At 43.4% G+C, this 10110-nt stretch overlaps 1 protein-coding gene across 2 annotated transcripts; it reads left to right on the plus strand.

Annotated features, from left to right (window-relative positions):
* The first annotated feature begins 2962 nt into the window (after positions 1-2962).
* LOC103626730 (PLATZ transcription factor family protein) lies at positions 2963-4439 on the plus strand. 2 transcript variants are annotated; one of them, XM_008647114.2, is made up of 4 exons: positions 2963-3129; positions 3227-3472; positions 3569-3709; positions 3902-4439. In XM_008647114.2, the coding sequence occupies exons 1-4, from the start codon at positions 3121-3123 to the stop codon at positions 4214-4216; spliced, it is 711 nt and encodes a 236-aa protein (XP_008645336.1). In that variant the 5' UTR covers positions 2963-3120; the 3' UTR covers positions 4217-4439. The 2 variants fall into 2 exon arrangements, with proteins under 2 accessions (XP_008645336.1, XP_008645335.1); XM_008647113.3 differs by having other exon boundaries at positions 2964-3129; positions 3224-3472.
* The last annotated feature ends 5671 nt before the right edge of the window (positions 4440-10110 follow it).

The following is a 10110-nucleotide window of genomic DNA, read 5'->3' on the forward strand; positions in this document are numbered from 1 at the left end:
TCACCGAGACATGTCAAGAACGTTCGCCGCCTTAGGGTCAAATCCTACGGGTGAGTGCTATGGAGCTCAATGGCTTATTAGCCTTGGAGTTTTGTGTTTATGCTTAGGAAAATGCTTGGCCTACTCGTAGCAATGTTCTTTCTAACTATTAGGGCAGTGGAATTGGCGATGTATTCTGTTTTTCTATATTTTAACGAAATGATATATAGTTCTCATAGGAAAAAGCCATGTTCTTTGAGGATATGCTCTACCGGAGAACTAAGGGTTCGTTTAGTTGAAGAGTTAACTAGAATGAAGTGACTCCATTTCACCTTTTGAGAATGTAACTGTTCTATTCTATGTTTGATAATTAAAATATAACCGCTCAAATTTTTGTTTGGTTGAACAGTATGATAGAGTGGAGCTGTTCTGTTCTTTATTTGGTTGGAGAACTATATAGAGAGAAGGAGAGGAAGGAGAGCGCTCGCATCCGATCGTTTTGGTGGAGCGAGAACATTTTAACTATTTATGGAAATTCTTTATTTGGTCGGAGAACCATACGGAGCCCATCTTTTTTATTAAAAATAAACATCCAAAAAATAAAAATGAAGTCACTCTTTTCTTCACCACTCATCACCAAATGCATCATAATCTTTGCCCTTTACATGTGAGTTTCATGTTGCTTCAGCACCACTGTTTCAACGGTATTTATGCTGACGGTTTGGATACAACGATGCCATTCCAAATTCCTAGGATTAGTTAAAACCAATGCAAATTCTGAAAATCCCCAGACTAATTCCCTCGTCCATTTTAGGAAACACAGCATAACAGATCACCTTTTTTCTTCTGGTTTAGGGAACCTGAAATATCTGAAGAATGGTCGCGTTCCAAAAAAAAAACTAAAGAATGGCAAAAAGAGCAAGAACCTTCATTGCTGTAGAATTCTGCTTCTCCACGCTCATACATGCCAAAAATACCTTGCACTAATCGCCGCTACATGTCAAGCTCAAATTCTCAAACATTCCGGTCTACTATAACAAAAATGTGATGAAAGGTCATTCCCTGCAATTCATAATAATTTGGTCAAACTAGCTATAGGAGCTAAAAAACAGTTCTTTTCCCATCTAACACCAGGTACGCACAAGGGGAATATAATCATGTTCAAGATATTAATTCAAAACGGTTGAGCGATTGCTGTTATTATAATCGAGTTATCAGTTCATGCCTATTTGGCTTCCAATCAGACAGTTCAAGGAGGGACTGTCCATCAACTCACCGGCTTCCCTGGGATGGTATTCTCTTCAAGACAGTTCAGGCTTTTTTGATGTATTATCAGAAAAAAAAGGAACTCGCATCCAGTCTGATGAATGGTACAATACCATGTCAATGGTTCTAAAGTGTAACCATGAGACAAAACAGAGATTGATTTACAAACCGGATCACATCTGGCCTGAATCCTGATGCCATTGCAAATCGGATCCACACCTGGAATCAGTTAAAGCCACAGCAGTTAGATGGATTCGATCAGTCTTCTGGAATCTAGAACACATATCCATAAAGACCAAACAAAGACAACATAATTCATCGCTGCAATTGTAGTAACATGGCCAAAATGATATGTTACAGCAGACTGAAATGGTGGTTTTACAGCAGGAATAAATGGTAGTAGTTCATACTCCAAACTCAATACCATCAGACTTTAAACCCACAGAAATTAACTGTAATTTCACTCTAGCAATTCCACCCAAACCATACAAATTTGTATTCGAAACAAAACCATCTGAAGATTGAAAAGGATGCCGATTCCCCCAAAACAATTCACAGAATACACAACTGAAGCAGATTTCGTGGTGTACCATTTGAAGTTTAAAACTCAAGTAAAACAGAACCTGTCCTGTAGCAAACACGATGGGGGGGCAAAGCCCAAGGCATCAATTTGTTAGTGGAGGCTGTCGATTTGTACTGTGTATGCGTGTGCTGCCCAAGAAAGGCCGTACTCGCCACCACACATATGGCTCCAAACAAGGAATCAAAGTGGCTCCTTGGGCACTGCATAATCTTTTGTTTAAGAGAGGTGCGCTCTGGTGCCAAGGCTAGAGATTTGAGCTTTCAGTCATAAGTTAAAAAGTTGGCACAAGGGTTGGGAAACACTAGAAACAGCATCCACGTTCGCCTCACCTCCCCTTTCTCCCCTCCAGAATTGTTTTTGTGTGTTTTGTTGGCTAACTATGTACATGTCACATTAGCCCAATCTCCAAGAGATACAAAGGATCTATTTGGTAAAACTTCAGGCCTTGGTGTGTTCCAATGTCAACACAATGGAACCTGTGAAATGTTTTCCTTTTCTGTTTGTTGGAAGAAGGGAGAATGCTATGATATTGGCATTAATACATTCAAAATCAAGAACTAACAAGAATGGGCAAGATTTTAACTTACAATAATCTTCTCTGCATGGTAACTTGTCATGATTCTGAAAATTATTATGTCATATAAATCTATATAGTGATACAGTAATAGACCACCCGTCCAAGTTATCACATTAATTGGGCGCTAGAAATTCATGATTGTGGTCATGCAAACTAAATACTCAATGCTGACACAGTTTATTTGGACCAGTTTTGAAAATTGAAGTCGCACCTGTCAACCGTGAAATTCAAAAAAAAAAGAATTATCTGTTTCAGGATTTTTCTATGACAAGCGAATAAAGCAGACTTTTCTATGACAAGGGAAGGGAAAGTGTGTCCAAATTATGTATGAGCCAAGAGCAGCTATTACAAGATCAGGTACCCTTTTTTGATGTACAGCATCCCAGCACTTACAACAGCAATTACGGAACATGTTCTAAATTTGATTCATAAAGCAGCTACACATGCCTATCACTCTGCCTTAGAGCAAGGTGCATTCCACGATAGTGCCATAGATTAAGGAGTCAACCGTCAAAAGGCCGAGTGATGCAAATATATATAGCCCCCTCTCCTGGTTGTCTCATTAATACTTCTAACAAGCATACTACACACCCCTCCTCCCTCCCCATCCTTCATAAGCTCTCATACGTCTCTCTCTCTCTCCCTTCTTCAAAACACCCCACCCCATCCAAAACCTAGAACACACACAACACCAGAGGGCTTTACAACCGCGCACATGATCATGGTAAGGACTCTAACCTTCATGTTTTCATGTGAATTCTCGTATGAAATCGCCATTTATTGAGCAAAAAAAAATATATGGAATTGGGCAACACCAGCAGGCAATGTGGAAGCCAGGATGGCTAGAGGCCCTTGACACACAGAAGTTCTTCGTAGCATGCTCTTTCCATGAGCATGCCAAGAAGAACGAGAAGAACATCTGTTGCCTTGACTGCTGCACTAGCATCTGCCCACACTGTGTGGCAGCACACCGTGCACACAGGCTCCTGCAGGTGCGGCGATACGTCTACCATGACGTTGTCCGGCTGGAGGACCTGGAGAAGCTTATTGATTGCTCTAGTGTTCAGGTATATCAATTATGCACAGTGCATGCATGTGACTCTGGTGTTGTTCTGAGGTTCAAGATGCAAGAAGGCTTATAATTCTGTATCAACGTGGTGCAGTCTTATACTATTAACAGCTCTAAGGTTGTTTTCCTGAAGAAGAGACCACAGAATAGGCAATTCAAGGGTTCAGGGAATATCTGCACCTCCTGCGACAGGAGCCTTCAAGAACCGTATTTCCACTGCTCTCTGGATTGCAAGGTGATTAACTCGAACTGATATGCTATGGTTATCCTACTATGTTTCAGAAAATAAAATTCATGCTAAATGAGGGGAGCAGAATAATTATGATCTAAAAGGTCGTTAGGAAGAGCAAGTATTTCGAACTTGTTTGTCATGCAATATTCATGCCAGTTATAAAAAAATTTGTTTCATAGTATGCATCATTTTCAGGTAGAGTATATACTACGACAGAAGAAAAAATTGTCAGCATATTTGCGCCCATGCAAGACCTTGCAGCTTGGCCCTGATTTCTTCATTCCTCATGATGCTGATGACGACACAACTCACTCAACCCTTGTTGATGTTGATGAGCCCATGGGATCATCGGACTCGGAGAATTTGAGTGTGCCGTGCACAAATTTTGTTCGGAAAAAACGGAGTGGACCATATATTTGTGCACGGTCTGCAAACAGAGTGTCTGAAGAAGACATGGCCACAAATATGAGCAGAAGGAAAGGGGTTCCTCAGAGATCGCCTTTGTGCTAATAAATTCAATAGTTAATTATTTTCCCTTTTCTTTACTTCTTTCATGTTCTTTATCTCTTGGACTAAACTGGTGCAACAATGATAGAATTTTGTCTCAGTACTACCATGTGATTAAAATACATCACTAGAGGCAATTGTACTCAATTCTTCAAGTTGGTGCACCAGTTTATATATATGTATGCTTTAACATAGTTCATGTTATCCCCTTTTCGAAGTTCTTTAAGTATGCTGTTATTTGCTCAGAAAACTAAATTTGTCCATAGTTTTTAGTAGGCCATTAAGTAAGATTAATATCTAGACATGGAATCCATTATGTCATTGTCCTTAATACTTGACATGACAACTAAATCCAATAATAAACATTAAATATTAGTATTTAATTATTTATATAAATTCAATAGCTAAACCCCAAGGTGTAATTTTGTATCTAAACATGCAATGAGTTTATAAATAATAAATATACAGAAAAGGAGATACACCATAAAAAAAAGGAAAGGAAAAAAAGAAGGGAAAGGGGGACTGCTGGCAACAAACTGGTCAAATTATGCATAGCACGTTTAATAAAATAACAAATCATCAAACAGCTATATTTAAAGAAGCAAGAATTTCCACTATTCGTGGTATATATAAAAAACAATACTTCCTATTATCTCAAAAAAGTTCATGACGAAATGTAGTAGCACATAAAAAATGCAACTTAAAGATGTTAAAAATGGCATCCTAGAAATGCCTCTTGTTGTAACAAATATAAGCCCTGGCTAATTATACATGTCCATAGGCAAGAAGTGTGTCAGATATAGAGCATAAAAGATACGGTTGTAAGGTCAATTGACAAAGAGAACAATTCTTTCCTACCAAATAAAAAGTTTGTGAAGAAGTTTACCTTCCATTGCCCACTATCCTTCCTAAATCCTAAAACCAAACTGTTAGAGCAATGGGATACAAACATCTTGAGACCACAGCAGTTTCCATGCAAGAAATTGTATTGCAGCAAGACAACACGGTTGGATCTTGTTGATTAGGCATTTTGCTTTGCAGGGAAGCGTTAATAACAAAGTTAAAATGAACTTCAACCATCGGAAGCCGAGTAACTCTAGCTTTAACTACTGAAGTCTTCAGTGATGCCTACTCAGATCATCTCGAGATCAGAACATGAGATTAATATTTTTTTCCATGCACCTCGTGACATGATTCGACACATATAGCTGGAAAGCTCGGGAAGTGCACTCGTGCGCGTCATGGACTAAATATTATAAGCACATTAAGATAATCTAGTGTTGATTAAAACAGTGAAATCTTTGTCATCCTCTCATGATGATGATTAATTAAAAGGCACTGGCCTAGGTGTAGGTCTGTTCTTCCCCTTGACTTTGACTGAAAAAAAAGACAACTAACTTGAATATTCTGAAACATTTCAACCACTGTAATTTCTGATCAGCACCCGATGTGTTGTTATTGCTGTAATCCAGAAGCATGCACCATCTAGTTTCATGGCAGATCTCAAATTCATGCAAACAGTACAATCTAAAGTAAATAAACAGTATCGGGGGTATATTGTGTACTACAAAAGAGCAAATTCACATGCTATATTACTAAATATTCACTACCGGACACACCTGCTTTGCCGAGTGCTTAACACTCGGCGAAGTCTTTACCAAGTGTGACTCTCAGCAAAAAAGTCTCGACGAACTGTACATCGGCAATAACTTCTTTGTCGAGTACTTTTTGTCGAGCACTCAGCAAAGAAAAGTCATTGTCATGGCACCAAGTGACGGTGACAGAGCCTTTGCCGAGTGTCTTACATGACACTCGGCAAAGGCTTCCTCTTTGTCGAATGTCTGCTGAACTAGCGCCCGACAAAAAGCCCCGTGGGCACCATTGCCAGTCCCTTTACCGAGTGCTCCAAGAGTACCAGCAGGACTAGCTCTCGGCAACGGGAGCACCAGTGGACCCCTTTGCCAATCTCTTTGCCGAGTGCATTAGGACGTAGTCGGCAAAGGTTGCTTGTTTACCGAGTGTCTCGGCCACAACACTCGGTAAAAGAAGCTTTATCGGTTTCCAGGTGTGCCTTCTTTATCGAGTGCTATAGTGGGTGGCTGGATTAGTTCACAAACATCCAATATGCCATAAACATGTCTCACAACTAAGTTTAGAAGAACTCGGCGAGGTGGGTGGCTGGACTGGTTCGGTGATGGGTTGGGCGATCCATGAGGCTGATTTGATGTCGCAGATTGTCCCTGCACAGAAAACATATTGCATTTGTGAGATCAGATGAATATATATCATGCATGACTAGAATTTTGATACTCACAGGAGTATAGAACTGAGCAGGGTCAGCTGCAGGGAACAACGGAGGTAGAGGAGCAAAACCGGATGCGGCGCCAAGGCTCTACACATACTAAAACAACTCTGCCATACTCTTCTTCATCTCCTCACGTTGCCTAATAGAAAATTATATACCTAAATAAAAAAGAGCGTGTACCCATGCTTTTGCATATTTACTGAGGCTGCGGGTGATGGGAGGGACCTTGCATCATCAGACGTCGTTCTCAGCTAGCATTGTGTGCCTTGTCCCACTCGGGCGAGCACCACCTCTGCACCATCTACTCCTAGCACTGAGGATGCGCCGCGCACCAATATGGAATCATCTACAAAAAAAACAAGTACACAACTTATGAAAAGATAAAATTAAGCATAATTAATACGAATATTAAAGTTTTGTATTTACCTACAAGTATTGGTCCTGAGTCAACGACATGGTTCGCGCGTCTTGCTTGCTCACCTTCTCCCCAAGGACGGAGCCGTGGTAAGTGACGATGGCCTGGATGCGCACCTCGTAGTGCATGTCCACGACGAGGTTCTTACAGCCTATGGTAGCCACCACATCCGCCCTGGCCCTCGTATCCAGCCTCGCATCTGAAGAAATCCTGCGTACAAAGACGATGTATCCATACATTATTTTAAGAATATGCAATGAATGCGACATATTAAATAATATAGTGCAAGGAAGACTTACCCACAACTCTTACTTCACCCGCTCCGCCTTGTTGTTGAATTCCCTGTCGTCCCAATCTACTGCATTGGGGGCGACACCGTAGTGGCCGAAGGTGTAGGCTGGGCCTGTCACTCCAGCGTACTCAACAAGTCCAGGAAAGTGTTCCATGCACAAAAGGTCAGGATGCCATTGGGGGTTGCGGCCGTGACCCCCTGCATTCTCCACAACCTTCCAATACATGTCTAGGTGATAAAGAAAAAGTATTAGTTTCTATTATGAATTTGAACATATAATATGAAAAAGCAGCGACAACATCTAAAGTTATATACCTCTCCCCATCGGGTCGAATCAGGAAGCGCATGTCATGAAGTATAGGTCGCTGAGGTAGACTCGCAGGCCTCACAAGTAGACGTTCCTCAAACCTGAGGTGCTAGAACCTGAGGCATCCTGCTGAGCATTATCGTCATCCTGCTGCGCCGCATCGACGTCCTTCTATGCCGCATCGACAGCGGCCTGCTGCTAAGCGTCGTCATCCTGCTACGCCTCCTCCTTCGTCCTACGGGTGCTCCTCCCCCCTCCCTCTTCTTGTCCTCGTCCCACTGCCCACAATCTTTGTCCAACAACCTACAATTAAGAGTAAGCAAATAAACACAGATAAAAAATATGTATTTAGAATTAGATGCGAAATAAATAAAATATAGCATTACATTGATTAAAAGTAATCTTCATATGTGTCCGGGTTAACCGGATCATAAGTCTTATTATCACTATCAGCCATTTCATAGTCAACACCATCTGAAGACGCAAGTTCGTTATTAATGTCATTGCCTTCAAGTATTTCTAAGTCATTCTTATTTTGCACCTCATCATCCTCTTGATCAACAACCATTTCAATATCTACTTCCATTCTGATAGCTTCGGTTAAGTCTATCTCAAATCGCATTCTAGCCCGTCTTCTTGCAAAAACTCTCGGTCATATGTGTTCGGGTCTGTGACGGAACCTCCTAAGTCATTAGGCCCACCTACAGTTGTCCTTGTCCAACGGACCTTGGACAATCCTGTAGATGCACATAATCACTCGACAAGTTCGGTATTTGTATCCTTTTCCTCGCCCAAGAGCGTTTCACCCGTCACACAGATATTACAACACATCGGAGGAACGAATAAGCGGAAGCGAATTACAATAACTTAATTTACATTCCTGAAAATATAGAAAGAGTGTTATAGTTATTACAAAACCAGGGTAGATGAGTGCATAAGTATTATTGTCGGTGGGAAAATCCACCGCCCGGGTGGCGGAACGCACCCGCCCTAATCCTAAGATGAGGAGGGGGGCTAAGCGGTTGCCTGTTTGGTGAATTTGGGATGAACGCAAGAGGACACGAGGGATTATAGTGGTTCAGGCTGCCAGAGCGTAATACCCTACCTCCACTGTGTGTAAGTTGTATTGAGTGTATGATTGAGCGTGTCCCCTGTAACGCTGTGTGCCTTCCCTTTTATAGTTTAAGGGAGGCACATACAAGGATGCTGAGCCCTGACATGCGGGCCCAGGAGCATAATGGAAGAAATACATTATGTGAATAACTAATGCTGACAGAGTAACACATGAGTAATCAGCGGGAGTCATGATGGCTGTAGTCCATACATCATTGATAGGCAGTAACCCTTTTCTTGGAAACGTACGAGTAATGGTGAGTCATTGCCCTCGATATGGTAACGTGTGAGTAACTGCACGTCCCACGTATCGTGGACTGAGCACGCTGCCTGTTAGTGGGATGGACAGGCGTACGTCTTATCCGTAATGAATGTGAAGGCGCGCATAGCCCAGAGGCGTCATGCCAGGTTCCACCCGTTGGCCTATGCCGCGCGCAGTTTGCCACGTGGCAGCATCGGGTCTCCGCCTGAGCGGAGAGCAGGAGTGTATGCGGATAGGTCTGGATCCCACCAGACCAGATCTGGACACATGTCGGCACCGGACCCTTGCCTGGGTCCTGATTAAGGCCCGGGTGTGTTCTGTCCTGGAACCTTGGGACCCTACTGTGGGCGGCCTGGACCCCATACAGGGGGGTCCGGATCCCATTCTAGGGGTCCGGTCCATACACATGGGGGGTCCTAGACCAAACTTGGAGGTCCGGACTATATATCCAGGGGTCCAACACTTTCCCATGGGGGTCCAGACTCACTGTTGATGCCTTGGAGTATATCACTTTCTCTGGACACGTGGTGGCCCCGAAGCCACCCATGTGGTGGGGTTAGGTGCTGTTGCTGGCCCAGAGTAGTCGCCCGAGGCTGGGGTGAGTCATGGCCTGGTCCCACGTACAGCTCCTTTACCACACGACTAAAGATATCCGCGTGGGTACTGCGTCTTCATATAGTAGTAAGGGGTACCCTAGTTTCAGGGTACCGACAGTGGCCCCCGGGCCCGCCTCAGGGGAGGATGTGAGCCTGCATGTGGGGCCAAATCTTGCACCTTGCCTCAACATGGCCTAATTGGTGATTGGCATGATGTTTTAGCACGTCTGATGACGCGCCCGCTGTCAATCCACCTTCAGTCACGTCAACTGCCATATCTGTCCCCGCGGCTGACTAACCCACGCCCCCACGCCTGGTGGTTTCGTCGGGCCACGCGCGGGGCGCCTCGTTGCTGCTGCCTTGGTTTAAAAGATAACCTTTTTCTTCTGCAGCGGCGCGCTATCGCGTGCGGTGGTTCGCTCTTTCCGCACCCAAAATTCGGCACACAAACCGTATGACTTGTGGACCCGGGCCCCCGTGTCACAGACTGGGTTGCCTCGGTCCTTGGTGCCCGTCGAACGAGATTTCCTGCGGCGATTCAGGGACGCGCGGAAGGGTTTCCCTGAATAAGGATTCAGGTTTCCTTGAAAAAGGATTCACCCTACGT

The sequence above is a fragment of the Zea mays genome, chromosome 5 (assembly GCF_902167145.1).
Source record: "Zea mays cultivar B73 chromosome 5, Zm-B73-REFERENCE-NAM-5.0, whole genome shotgun sequence".
Lineage (NCBI taxonomy): Eukaryota > Viridiplantae > Streptophyta > Magnoliopsida > Poales > Poaceae > Zea > Zea mays.